At 33.9% G+C, this 15,363-nt stretch overlaps 1 protein-coding gene across 3 annotated transcripts in view; it reads left to right on the forward strand.

The window, feature by feature from the left end:
• LOC129240903 (prominin-like protein) overlaps positions 1–13,546 on the forward strand; it is a 47,955-nt gene extending 34,409 nt beyond the window's left edge. Inside the window, exons 10-17 of one of the 3 annotated variants that reach the window (XR_008582107.1) lie at positions 1,987–2,096; positions 2,187–2,291; positions 2,358–3,216; positions 3,282–3,403; positions 7,595–7,645; positions 10,690–10,830; positions 11,113–11,240; positions 13,236–13,342. Coding sequence is in view for 2 of the 3 variants with exons in the window: in XM_054876971.1 (XP_054732946.1) it covers positions 1,987–2,096; positions 2,187–2,291; positions 2,358–3,216; positions 3,282–3,403; positions 7,595–7,645; positions 10,690–10,830; positions 13,236–13,347 (1,500 nt within the window). In the remaining variant the exon portion in view is untranslated. Of the gene's footprint in view, positions 1–1,986; positions 2,097–2,186; positions 2,292–2,357; positions 3,217–3,281; positions 3,404–7,594; positions 7,646–10,689; positions 10,831–11,112; positions 11,241–13,235 lie in introns of all 3 variants that reach the window. The other 2 variants (XM_054876971.1, XM_054876972.1) reach the window with 2 other exon arrangements.
• Positions 13,547–15,363: the final 1,817 nt, after the last annotated feature.

Here is a 15,363-nt window from a genome sequence, read left to right on the forward strand (position 1 = left end):
TTCGAACGAATCCAAATATAATATGGTGCAAAATTAATCACCCTATGAGAAGCTTTATAATTTTTGCAAATGGTGTCGTACTTTAATCATATTTGAATCTTGAACTAGATAGCTGCAATATACAAACGTACAAGCAATGGAGGGTGTAAAAATCAAAATAAAGACAAAAAGATGAGTGAAAATGTAGGTATTTAATAAGGCATGCATTTGTTTCTTCGGCATATACAAGGCGCTCCATAGTGTTTTTTTAAATAAAATTTATTAAATAATTTTATTTTGACAATTTACTCATCTCTGGGTAATATCACTAAAGTTATCAAATTCAAAAAGAAGTTCAGAATTGAACTGGGCGACAAGGTAAACTGGAGTATACCTGCATTCGAAAGTAAACTCGAGGTATAAGCACTGCAATATGTGACCCAAAAACAAAGCGTTCTGTGTCGATGGCTGGTTTTCCAAGCATCTTCCAAGCGGAGGTTAATATCATCTGTCGATATGCAGAGATTAACTTAGATAAGAACTTCCGGAATGAGCGAATTGCCATTCTGAGCGACAGTGAGACGGCATTCAAGGCTTCGTCATCCTGTGAAATTAAGTCCTCATTGGTGCTTGAGTGTATCCAGAAACTGAACCTGTTAACATAGGACATAGGGGTACAACTAGGAACGTAGTAGCGGACGTTGTGGCGAGAAGTTTAGGAGTGAAGAGCTAAGGTTAAGGGAGGTTAGCTGGCACCAAACTATGGGGCTACGCCAAGGAATCGCTTGCTAGTGGGTTACAACTGAAACAGGTTTAAAAATCTCACAACTCTCCCCAAGGATAAACTGAGAATGATCCCGACATACCAAACATATGCCCAGCATGTGAAGGCACTCCGCACCACACTAAGCACCTTTTCGCATGCTCCATCAAACCCACTCATCTAAAACCCCTCGCCCTCTGGACTCAATCTGTTGAAACAGCAAGTTTCCTGGGTCTACCGTTAGATGAGCTAGACGAAGACGACCAATGATTTGCACTACACTGACAGGGTTAAGTATACTGCTACAACAACAATAACATGCGTTCTCACAGGCCATTGCAGGCTTCGTAGTCATCAAATGACCAATCCCAGGAGACTTCAATGCACTCCTTGAATCTCTTTGAATGCAGCGCTATAGCGCGGAGAAGGCCGAGATATTTCGGCCATTTGCAGCCGCAAGAAAAGCACATAGGCTCAGTCCAACCCAGCTGTAAGTTTATAAGATTTCAGAAGGTTGATGAAAACATTATATATATGTATATATATATTATAATTGGCGATTACACCCATTTTGGGTGTTTGGCCGAGCTCCTCCTCTTCTATTAGTGGTGTGCACCTATAGTTTTAAACCGACTCCGAACGGCAAATGGTTTTTTTATGAGGAGCTTTTTCATGGCAGAAGGACACTCGGGGATTTGCCATTGCCTGCCGAAGGGCGTTATTATTGTTGTGTTATTATAAATAAATAGGGTAGGAATTCCGAAGTTCTCTTCTTGGTACATTAAAGTTTATTTTTCCCAAAAGGGCGCACAGTCAATTAATAATGCCATACACAAATGTTAAGGAGAGAACAAAACTTCTACTTTCTACAGGTTTGAGATTTAAAAGAAGTAAACGAGCATTATATGATGGAAGAGGCCCAGTAAATCGTAAAGACCGCAAAGCATACTTAAGAAAAACCTTATGAATTTTCTCAATCTTGTTCATTGAGAATTGTTGATAAGGCCGCTAAATATATTAATAGTGACAAAAGTCTGTATGTACTATATTTTCATTTTAAAATCGCGTAAACGTTGATCAGCTCTTACAAAAAAGTGCAGACAGAAACTTTTAAAACGGTATTATGACAGATAATACATCGTATCATAAACCGTTTTAGGACCTTGTGATTTTTTGTGTTGTTCAGTGTTACTATCCTCAAATAGTGAGTAATTCTTATACAATAATCGGTATTTCATCCCCAGATTTTGGTTTGCATAGTGGCTGCATTGTTATGTGGTATATGCGGCAAACGCCCAGATGGCTATGGAGATGACTGCTGCAATAAGGGCTCCGGCTCGCGTTTCTTGATGATGTAAGTCTTTCAATAAGCTTATTTATCTATTCATACATATATACACATATTTCACTTTACGATTGACGTTTTTTTTTTGCTTCCTTACAGGGCTGTAGCATTGATTTTCCTGTTTATTTCATTGGTTGCCTTAGTAGCTTTGGTACATTTTTTGATCGGCCTGATAGCCTATCGCGGCTTATGTCTTCCATTAAAGTAAGTGATGCCTTTTATAAGTTACCCCCAATGCAAATATTTACATATAATGTTTTGAATTTCTAGGGACCCTCAAAACGATGAGATATTCGCTCAACTTGACAATTCTATTGACTTAAACGATGTGCTTTACCCCCCCAAACAGAAGGGCAAGCTGACTTCTGGTGGTTTACCGCCCTTACGCATTTCACATGTGATCACCGCTTGTCAGCGCAATCAAACAATTTACGAGGTGCTACATATTCACAACCGTATCGATATTCATGAAATTAATGATTACCCAGCACAATATAAGATAAATCAGACCTTAGATGATTTGGTAGATGGCATTTCCTTCGATGATAGCGACGTAATGATACTAAGCCCTGAGGACAAACAACGTATATTGAGCCTTAGCGAATCGGCATTGAAAAACTTTGATTCTGCCCAATATATTGACAATCTTAACGACACAATAACAAAACATTCGTTAACTGAAATTGCTCAAGAGCTCCGCCAAACAGCTAAGAAAATCGACAGCAGTGACGATATGAAAGATGTACAGGTTAGTCTGCGTAATCAAGCCTTGCATTTGGAGACATACGAACAGAATTGGGTGATACCAATGAAAAATCAATCAGTGGAACTTATTCGATTGGCGAATGATTTGGATCATAGCTTACGCTATAAAGATCGTCCATTCCACGAATCCATACCGTTGCTGGTCAATGAGATTGAACGTGCGCAAACATTTTTCCGCGTAGAGGGTCGCCAGTTTGTTAAGGCTACAGCTGAGAATTTGACTCACTATTTTGCAAGTGAAATAGAGAATTATTTAAAGATGGTTGTGCAGGCAGTGGAGAAAAAAGTTGGCTTATGTGCGCCGTTAGCGAACGTCTACGACTCTGGTATAGTGGCATTGTGCAATTCTATTGTAGATCCATTGGTAAGGCGTTACTATTTTTATAGAATTTATTTTTAACTAAAACTGCTTATTTTCGTTTTGTATAGAACGGTTTCTGGGCTGGTGCCGCATTATGTGTTGTACTCTTTTTGCCAACGTTGATGGTGGCAGTTAAATTAGCAAGTTTATACCAGAAGTCTGATCCGTATCCTGGCCCACTAGTTGAATCGTAAGTGCAAACTTACTACAGTCTCTTAGAGAATGCATATTAATTATAATATTATATTATATTTTTGTATAGTTCATAATAATATGCTTCTATTTTTACTAACATTTTGTTAACTTATTTTCAATATGTTGTACTAATTTATAAAAATACCATTTTTTCAATTGAGGGTTTGTTTGTTTTAACAATTTTAATACACATATTCATGGCATGTAAAGGGTGTTTTTTTTAGAGGTTAGGTTTTCAAGTTGGCACTCCTTTTTTCGTAGATGGTCTTTTTGACAGCTGTCACTTGATTTATGCTCAGTTTGGTTTGCCATTTCATAATGAATAGACTTACACCTGAACAACGTTTGCAAATCGTGCAAATTTATTACGAAAATAATGGTTCGGTTCGCGCGACGCATGGAAGAAAATTTTGTTCAGCGATGAAGCTCACTTTTGGTTGAATGGGTATGTCAATAAGCAAAATTGTTGCATTTGGAGTGAACATAATCCACAAGCCATTGCTGAGACGCCGTTACATCCTCAAAAAGTCACTGTTTGGTGTGCTCTATGGGCAGAGGGAATCATTGGTCCATATTTCTTTAAAAATGATTAATGACTTTTTCGTGCCTGAATTGGACGATGTTGATGTGGACGACCTTTTGTTCCAACAAGACGGCGCTACATGCCATACAGCCAACGCAACAATCGATTTATTGAAGGAAACTTTTGGTGAGCGCATTATCTCGCGCCGTGGACCTGTGGCGTGGCCTCCAAGATCGTGCGATATAACACCGCTGGACTATTTCTTGTGAGGCTATGTGAAGTCGCTTGTCTACGCAGATAAGCCCGAGACGATTGACGTCTTGGAAGAGAATATTCGGCGCGTTATTGCTGACATACGGCCCCAATTGCTGCAAAAAGTGGTCGAAAATTGGGCCTCTCGGCTGGAATTTATTCGAGCCAGCCGCGGCGGCCACTTGCCCGAAATCATTTTTAAAACATAATGGCAAACCCTTATCTTTATAATAATAAATAATATAATAAATTCTTGGCCATAACATTAAATTATATACGTTTTATTTCATCTTGAAAACCTAACCTCTAAAAAACACCCTTTATATTTACAAAGGTAAATATCTAAGGGTCGAATGTTGAGTTCGAAGAGCGATTAATCAAAAATTGAACGTAAGCGCGTCAGAGTGTTGGAGTTGAAATGAGCTACAGGCTATAAGGGCTTAGTTCCATATTACTTCTTTTGCCATAGTTTATTGAGTGGTAAATTGATAAGTCTTCAAGTAGTTTTTACTAGTCTGCGGCTAGATTTTAATGACATAGTTTCAATGTGCTATGTATCAAAATTTAGGCACAAGGAGCTCCTCCTCCTATTACAATTTTCGATGTGTAGTTTTGAAGCTCCTTAAATTTCTTATAAAATAAAGGACAAATTTGAAGTTGCTCAAAAATTCCGTTAATTTTTTATAATTGTTTCCCTTGACGATGTTGAGCTTCATATAAAAAAACATGTGAGCAAGCAGAGACCAAAAATATATGACATAATAATTATAAACAAGTGTCTTATATAGATGCTTAAAAATGAGCTAAAAACACGAAAAATCAAATTGTAAAGCAGCAGAATAAGCGTTAAATTGAGATAGTGCTCTATATACCTATTTCCAATCTTCACTGCAGTTTGCTGGCATAACAAAATGTTATGTTAAAGGTTATAGCCATACTTTCATATGCAAATTTACAGAATACTTTCAGGCGCATCCATGTAAATATACGAGTGTAAGGGAGAACATTATTAACTTTTTTTGTGATAGAATGTTCGCACATAAAATGATATCTTTTCCTTTATTTTTATCGTAAATATATATCCAGTGTAATAAATGAAGTAAGTGTTTATTGGAAATAAATGCTGAAAAACCAAATCAAAAGCATAAAATAAGCATATGACCTCTATATAAAAATACTGCCATCTGCTATCAGATATCTTAACCAAGCTTTACCCAAGAATGCTGAAATAAAGATTGTGCAATGCGAATTTCCGTTACATATGTTTCACTCTGCGTCACAAAATCCAATTATTTGGTGAAGTATTTATTGCGAGGGATTGCACCTTAACTAAACCGTGTTCTTATTAACTCAATTTGGTTTAAAAAAAATGAAGTGCGAACAATAGCAAAAAAAAAAAAAAGTTTCAGTTCTGCCGGTAAAGCAAGGCTTTTAAGCTTAAAATTTGCTAAATGTGTATGAATGACTTTTTAAATTATTGAAAACACTTTAAAGCGTAAACTTAAGTACACAATTACATAATATTCACATTGCACCGGTAGCATGGTGTTGTTGCTTCGGAAAAAGGTTTTGAATGTTTGCAGCTTGTATAGCTCCCGAAGCGTGGACTTAAACATAGTCCGTCGTCACCAAACCACAGGACCACAGCAGGTTTCAGACCTCAGGTGTTGAAAAATCCTTAATGTGCGATCCACATTCACCGAAACATGTTTCTACAAAGTCAGTTTCTGAAGACTAAGTCTGTCCAATTTCCTTTTTCTCGTAAACAAAACTAACGTAGTTTTGTTCGGGTTGACGAAAAGACCTTGTCTAATGCACCAGTCGTCGATTTTATCCAGAATTCTCTGAACTTTCATGCAAAGCCTTCTTAGGTATTTACCCGATGTTAGCGCACAGACATCGTCCGCATATGCTTGGACATGAAATCCGAGTTTCTGCATCTCCATCAGCGGAGAGTCTACGACGAAGCATCATAACAGCGGAAAAAGAACATCCCCTTGGGTACATCTTTGCTTGGCCCTGACGGTAATTAGTTCGTCATTGATCCCATCAGCGCTTAGCAGCCTCTCAGAGAGCATGAAATATATCCACTTTACAATGATTTGATTAATTCCGTGCAGAGGAACATATTGAATCAAAAGTAGCGTTATCAAAAGCTCTCTTAATGTCCGTGAACACGCCCAGCCCACTGTGTACTCGTCAGCTTCCAGGCCGGCTTCACTCTTGCTAACAAGATCGTGTAAGATTGATTCATATGATTTTCCACTCTGGTTAATGTGTTGATTTCTACTAAGTGGAGTTCTCGGCAATACTCTCACTCGAATATGTTTCTCTACTACTCGTTCTAGACAAGTTAAGATAGTAAACAAAAATACCGCAATTTCAAAATGTCTTACTTCTTTATTTTTAATTGTAAGAACCGAATTTCATGTGAAATGTGTGGGAATTTGAAAGCTCGTGAGCACAGCTTTTATATTGTGACGCAGATGCGCAGAATGAAACATTTGTGTACACTAATCGGGCAATCTTTGTAGTTTATCATTCTTGGCTCTTACCTGCAGTGAAAGGTTCGGGGAAATTAGGCTACGAGCGTATAAAACTTTTGAAATACCTTTAATTACAATCTAGTAAGATTTTCAAGTAGATAAAGCTGTTATTTTTAGCTACGTACATTTGGGCATGAACTCTAATACTCGGTGATAAGTTCAGTTAACCGATTGCTGTGTTTTGTTTTTTTATTGTTTATTTACAATATATTAATTATTACCTAAAGTTATCTTAATACTACATATGTCACTAATATTTTAGAAATAAATGAAGTCTTGCGTAAAATATATTAAATAAAAAAATCGTTACCCAAGGAGTGAAGAAAATAATTTGTGTAGGAATTTATTAAATGGCAGCGGCACCTATATCAAAATAAAAAATGTAAATGTAAAATTTAATAGAAAAAGAATATACAATGTTTTACATATATTTAATAGTCTGATTAAATGTTTTCAATAGATTTTTGCTTTAAATAATGCAATTTTTGAATCTTTTCTAAAAGTATGTTTATGATCGTCTCGACCGAACGACTCGCTAAGAATGTTTACTAATCCTATTCCGTGGAAATATAATTTGACAATAATGGGTTTTCGATTAGCTTGTAAAATATGTTCCAATTATAAAACTTTCACCGTTCATTAATTTCATAATTTTTTCAAATACAAAAATCAATTTAATCCATTAACATTATTTCGTTTATTAATTTTTTATTTAACTTTCTTTATTTAAAATAAAAAATCGTAACCTGTTTTCGTTTATTCATTCTGTTTTCATTAATTCATTTGTATGTGTATCCTCTTGCATGCTGTTTTCATATTGTTTGTGTCCTATGTATGATTAAATTTTGCAACTACCAATTTTCAGGGAGTATTTGTATGACGCATATAGTGAACGTGATCACATTCCATTGGCAAAGTAAGTGAAACGTTTCAAATAACAATAATTTTATACACATTTTTATTAACAATTACAAATTTAGTTTTTTGTATTTTTAGTTTTTGTCTATGTTAAAAAATAAAAACGCCTATGCGCTTGTGTTCACACAATTAAATTACTTTAGCTTTTTATAATATACGTAATATTTTTCACGCAAACTTTTTCGGTTAATTTTTTTCCAAAATATATTACATTGCATGACGTAAACCTTGTAAAACTTGGAACTGTGATTGTTCTGTACAAAATTCATAAAAATTTAACGAATTTCAAACAATTTTTATACAAATTTTCAACTTCAGTACCAGTAGGCAGAAAACTTCTGGCTATGCAGATTAATAGCTCATTCAATTTTAGAAGAACAATAAAGTGTAAATTATAAGTTGCTCAACGTTTTGATTTTTCCACAAATGGAGGGACCTACAGTTTCAAGCCGACTCCGAACGGGAGCAATTTTTATGAGGAGCTTTTTCATGGCAGAAATACACTCGGAGGTTTGCCATTGCCTGCCGAGGGGCGACCGCTATTAGAAAAATGTTTTTCTTAATTTTGGTTTCACCGAGATTCGAACCAACGTTCTCTCTGTGAATTCCGAATGGTAATCATGCACCAACCCATTCGGCTACGGCGGCCGACTAAAAAACTACATAACCAAAAATTCAGATTAAGACGATAAAAATTTTGAAGATAATTTTTGAAAATTTCTTAAATTTTTGTAAATTTCGTATAGAGTTTGGTACTTTGATTTATAAGGTTTTTTTGTGCTGCAATGAACTATATTGTTATAACAAATTAATAAAAAAATGTACCATGAAAAATATTAACAATATAAATATAAAAGTATAAATATTGTATTAAGTCACTTTAATTATGTGAGCGCAAGCGTAGTTTTTTAGTTTCAGCTGTGAATGATTAAATAATATCGGCTTGTCTTATACTCTGTAATTTAGTGCTTTTCATTTTTTTATGCTAAGTTAAAATTTCGTTCATATACAACTAATTTGTTTAAATTTTTTGAAAAAAGCTTTTGTTTAGTTAAGTTTTCTAGATAAAATATCTAATTTGACTTAGCTTATATTTGATGATGTTGCTGAAATGCGCTAAAAATTCATAAATAATCTGGTACTAAATTATGCTTCTACAACCAATCCATATGGATTTGAAAAGTAATAACAGATTTATACAGTGAAATCACATAACAAACTATGCTGTAACGAAGAATTCTATATATGGTACTGTTTGTTGTGTCCCCTGAAAGAATCTCATTTTTGCCATGGTTTTCATACAAAAATGCTCCGTAGATAAAAAGAAGAAGTTGTAGTATTGAAATTATGAAAATGCTTCATAAAGCGAATTTTTGGTTCTAAAGCCTCTGTGTACAATGCACCCTCTACTAAGCGAACACCCAGGTTAGATTAGATTAGGTTAAAATGGTTTTCAAGAAGTGGGTACATTTGGACGAAGAAATCTAATTAATCCTTTGGGTTGAAAGGAGAGGGCGGAGAGAGGTGGGGTGGGTTTAGAGTGTGTGGATTATGAACGATGACTGCGCTGCGTTTGCGTCAACCGCTTTGTGCTGCTGATGAATTTCATCAGATTTTTAATGTCACGGCCTGCTATATCAGTAGGCGTACCTAAGAAGTAAGAGCCCAGATGCCTAAATCCTACCTCCGTGAGAGCAGGGCGGCTAAGGAGAAGGTGCTAAGATGATTCCACCTCATTCTCCATATAGTTAACGCAAAAAGGACTCGAGGTAATTTAAGTCTCACAGCATGCGCACCTCGCGGATAGTGTCCTGTGAGCCCACCCACAAAGCTTGAGTGCTGAAATTTTGTCAACCTCAGAAGGTCACTCAAGCGCCCCCAATCCACACATGGCCAGAAGGATTTTGCGGCCTCACAAGTTTGTGTACTTGCCCAGCGCTCGCTAAGTTTGCGCGAAGCCCATCTTTCCAAGAGCAGACCTCAGGCCTGTTTGCGCGGAAATCACCTCATATGCTATTTGTTTGGCCAGCTCATCCGCTTCACAGTTTTCTGCAATGTCCCTGTGACTAGGAAAGCGAACACCTAAGGTACTCAACAATTTTTGCGCTTATGGGAGGTACCCGTTAATAATACTTTGTGACAGATCTTTAACCTTTAGCCAATTTTATTTCCAAAACCAGAACATAGGTATGTATGTATACATAAATATTTGGAAACAAAAATTCTTTGAATTTTCAATGGAATTTTATGATGTAAGGCATTCAAAGTCCGACATTTTAGCATGGCGAGTTTTTCCTTTCATTTCAATATCTTCGAGGTGTATTTGTAGATCAGTGAGTAATTCAACTCCATTGGATTTGTTTTTAACAACTCATTTAATACCGGCTGAAATTTTTTTTGCGTATTGTTAACATTTAGTAGAATAAAAAACAAAATAGTCAGCTGCGCCGTGGAGGGGGAAAATACGTCAGCTGAACAGGCGAACTTGTAAAATAAATTAAAAAGTAAAACTACTTTATGCTGATTGCAATTTTTTTACATAATTTTGGACACATAAATAATATAATAATGATGGTCAGCTGCGTTTATAGCGGTGGGAAGACCGAAGCAAGAATATTGCATTGCGTTCATAAATCTCATAAATGACTTGTTAAAAATTTTTTTCGACACGTTTTGTAGCATCCCACGCACGCATATACCGCTACTGGACCAGCTGACGGTTGGTTTCGTCATCCATTGGATGGCGTTTGCCTTCAGTATTAAAATCAGTCGGCATGAAATGATGAGGTCAAAATGACCCATGGCTCCCGGACTAATAATTAATGCTTAATATTTGTAGTACTGGTAATTTATAGATCTACACTGCTATTGCACTACAATAGATTGTAATTGGCACACAGAAACTTGCAAAAATATATGCATCATTTTATTATGGCCTTTAGTTCGTAACAATTATTTTTATTTTAATTTTCCAACACACAAATTTCGTTTTTGTTTATTCTGTTGCAACAAACTATACACTTTTACCTTGACTTTTTATAGTGGACCAAAGAACAAGCGACGAAAGAATAAAGACCGACGACGTGGTCGTGAATACTACGAAGATCCAGTCGCTTCCACGGCGCATGGTGTGCCACCAACTGCTGGTGTGCGTGACACTCGTTATAACGACATGGCTCCCAAGTAAGTGTGCAACTTAATTCTTAAATTTTTCTTAACTGCTATTTTTTCCTAAAATTAACTATAAATATACTCTCGCTATTCTTAAATTTAGTAATAATATTGTTGGTAATATTTATTTGCTGGGCTGTTGCCTACTAAACGTACTCAAATACAAATTTACTATTAATTGTATTTTTTTGTTTCAATATTTCGAATGTTGGTTTGCTATTTTTTAATATAATTTTTATTTCATATTTACATATACATATATATTTCTTTTAATTTTTATCTTAATTTCCTTAGAGCTAAGAGTTTTATTGGGTCTATTGATACGAGGCCAAGATCTCTGACGGCAGATGGTTACTATTAGGTTAACACTGACGATGTTGATGATTATCGGTGATATTTTTAATGGTGGTGATAGAGTTGTGGTGCGTTGCATAATATTTTTGTTTGAGAGCTCTAACTGTTTCGTACTCAAATAAAGGGTTCAATCAAAATGCCTAGTTCAATTTTTAACCTTTTTGTTTTTTTAATACTTAATACTACTAATACTTGTCGAGTTCAGCATTTACTTTTAATCATTAATTTCACACATACCATCTTTCAACATATTTTTATATTTATTTTTATATGTATTATATGTATGTTCATACCTGTCTGCTTGATTTCGCACTTGAAATGAGAGAAGTAGTTTAAAAAGCCACATTTTCATTTTTTTACTTTTACTTTGCAATGGCTTATACAATTTTTTATATAGTATAATACTATTTTTGATATATCGGGTGTTTTTTTAGCTGCTTGAGAATAATGGCGAACTACGCTGACATTTGTGTTCAGTAAGGTTTGACAAGTAATTAAAAATTAACACCAGAACAACGCTTCCAAATTGTGGAAATTTACTCTGAAAAAAAAGAATAATAATAATAATAAATAAAAATAAAATACATATGTTCGCGAAGTTCATACGTGAAAAATTTGCAAGTTCGTGCAAGAATTGGAGCCCAATGACTATCGTTTGCGTCACATTTTTGCTGATATATTAATTATATTTATTGGTGAAGGGGATATGCCGGATATGTAACAAAATAAATGACATGAAATTATCTACCATATTATAATAAAAAAAATCTAAAATATTTCTGTTTTGTATTATCATTTTAAGTCCTCAAGCTCTTAAAAAACATCCTTTACATAGTAAAATTACTTCATTAGCTTCACATTACACATAAGGTACACTTATGCTCACATAATTAAGTCGCTTTATCTTATTACAATGTTCGCAATGTTTTTCATGATGGATGTTTTTCGTTAATTTTTTATAAAATTATATAGTTCATTGTATAACTTAAACCCTATAAATCAAAAAAATTATATTCAAACTGTTTAACTCTATAATTTAAAATAATTATATAATTTTTAGGTGTAAAGTGTAAAATATGATTGACGTATGTTACGATGCCATTTGCAAAACATATAAATCTTCCGACAGGGTGATTATTTTGCGCCACCTTATAGGTGCTTTTAATCGATGCTTAACAGTTTCTTGTTTTTGTAAAAAACAGTAATTGTGGTGCAGGATGAAATTTAATCCTTGCTTAGTATACTGCTATATGAGCACCGCGAAAAAGGCAGTGTATTTTTTTACCAATTATATTTTTAATAAAATATTTTTAACCAATTACCTACCACTCTTCCACAAATATCGGCGGGAATGACCGCAATTTTGTGTTCGATAGTTTTTCTGAATTTTATTAAAGAACTTTCGGTGCTTCGAATGACCAACATACTTTACTTCTTGAGCTGTCTGATTGATGGTAAAGGTGTAGCTTAAAATTTGTGTGCCCAATTCGCCACAAGGTGGACTTAGTAAGCGTTTTTCGTTTTGTTTTGTAATTATTAGACATGTTGCAGCAGTCCTTTGAATTTTCTCTCGTCTTAAGTTGAATTTTCTCACATTACTTGCTTAAGCGATTCGCCTCTCGCATCGCGTGTAGAATTGCTTACTTTACCGCACAAGCATAATATTCACGTGCCCACAACTATCCTCATCACCATAACCATCATCATCATAATCATGAACTAGATTTCTATAGAAGTCTAAAAGTGATAAATTTCGAATATCTATTTATACTAAATTACTTTGTAATATTTATTTTTGATAATTATTTTATATATGTGTGTGTAACTTGTACATATGTATATTCACCTTACAGTGTAAAACCAATCTACTCTGGCTGTCTAATAATATCAAAACTATTTGCTATGGCCACTTACACCATTTTCATCAGACCTTATGTTTGTGTGTCATTTTCGTGCTTCATAAATATATACATATGTACATTATGTATCGAAGATTTTGTTTTTAACTTAAACTTATTTTTATCAAAAAATTCTTTCATATAAAATACATATTTATTTTGCAGGCATTGGGATGGCGGCCCACCGAGATACCAAAATCCTCCAATGGCACCACCTGCATCCGAGTATGAACGCCCACCGCCATATTATTATCCGGGTGCTACGGAGCAAGACTAAGTAATACAGATTGAGATACATTTTTAAAATGTGAACAAAAACAGCAAACAGATAACAGCGCCATTACAATAAAGAAAAAATAGCAATAACAATAACAGCCAACAAAGTGACGTGACGATAGACAATGAGAACGCTTGAGATGAGGATGTATGTGATGTTTAAGTGTGGAAGGGATATGCGGGAGGGGTGTGTGGCTGTGTGCGTGCACCAACAACAATAATGCGAATTACTACAACAGCAACGACAACACCAATGTGTGCATATTGCGCATATTGCAAGTTATTTTTAGTGCGAATTTCTCAATTGAATGATTTGCCTTTTTACATCTGTGAAATGCATGGAAAATTCCAATTACATTTGGCGGCATACATTCACAGCCACATACCACATTAGTTTTCTACTTCTCAAAAATATAAAGAATCAAAAATATAAATAAAAATACAAATAAAAACGAAGCGCAATAGCGAATAACTATAAAGTAAAAAATTTCTTGGTTGCACATAAAAATGTTGGTTTCAAAAACCGAAGAGCAAATGGTACGGATATACATGCAAAGATATATAAAAAAACAAATTGATATGAAGGAAGAAACAACACACAAAAAACGGAAACAAAAACAAAAACACAGCCATTATGCATTCTTCATTCCGGCGCTCAGACACATACATACATACATATGTGTTGTGTTTAGTAGATACTCAAATAATATTTCGATTGTCTCAAGTATTTTAGTTAGTTTTATATTGAAGTGTTATTCCAAAAACAATATACATATATAAATATATATACGAGTATATGTGTATGTAAAATGAGACTGTATTTATTAGGTTTTGTAAACACTTTTAATGAGTTGGTGAGTTCTTGTCTCATTAACTATATATGTATGTACATAGGTATTGAAACTTTCTGTTAACATCACATCATTCATATATTTGAATTTTTTAAAACACAAAAAAAGAAAAGAAAAAAATATTGTACTATTATAGATTCATAAATTTAATACATACATATATCCATTTTTAATCTGTATGTGTACACCATTCGATTAATTGCAAATGTTTGTTAGATTTTAAACATATATGAATATATATATTTATGTATACATAAATGTACAAGCGAATATAAAATTAATTTTCAATTGTGAACGCAACCATTTATAATGAAATGAACGAATTTTTAATTTTTAAAACCAAATGTCTTTTTATATTTACAAATTAATCAAATAACGGTTGCCAGAGATAATTATAAGCAGTAAATTTGGCTTTAATTTAAAGTTTTTTTGTTTTGTTTTAATCTTTTTGGCATCTTTCATGCTCACCAAATGTCGAGCTGAAAGATGAGTTGTGTAATTGCAACGATATTGTCATAAATACCGTATTATCTTAAGAAATGAAGCGAAAAGAATATCCTTAGCAAGTTTTTCTAGCAGCCGAGAAGCAATAAGTTGGCATCGTAGCAAGTAAATATAAAAGTAAGAATGTTGTATTTAAAAATTTTGCTCGTATATGAAAATGGAAAAATATACAAAAACATAAAAATATAAAATTTAACTAAAAAAAATATAAAAGAAATATATAGGCCATCAAACATTGTTTGTTGGTTCTTCAGCAGTAACGAAACACTTCTAAAATGCTTCAATTTTACTGTATGTTTAGATAAATAAAGCTGCAAGTTTATTATTACATATATATAAGACATAAAAGAAAATGCATTTTTAGAGTACGAAAGGCGTGAAAAGCAGTAAGTTGAACTTTTAAAATAAAATTATATAATAAATAAAGTATATAATAAAATTTATTAGCCATAAATTAAAATACATGGTATTCAACAGTAAAACCATGAAAACAATTAATAAAATAAATGTTAAAAACAGGTAGCAGAATGGAAGTCATATTTGTATGTAGGTTAAATGCAATTTTACGTAACGTCATTTGTATTTCGGATAAATTGAATAATTGTCAATAATTTTTAATGTTGAAAATTTTCTCCTCCATAATATAAATCTAAAAACAAACA

The sequence above is a fragment of the Anastrepha obliqua genome, chromosome 3, assembly GCF_027943255.1.
Source record: "Anastrepha obliqua isolate idAnaObli1 chromosome 3, idAnaObli1_1.0, whole genome shotgun sequence".
Taxonomy (NCBI): Eukaryota; Metazoa; Arthropoda; class Insecta; order Diptera; family Tephritidae; genus Anastrepha; species Anastrepha obliqua.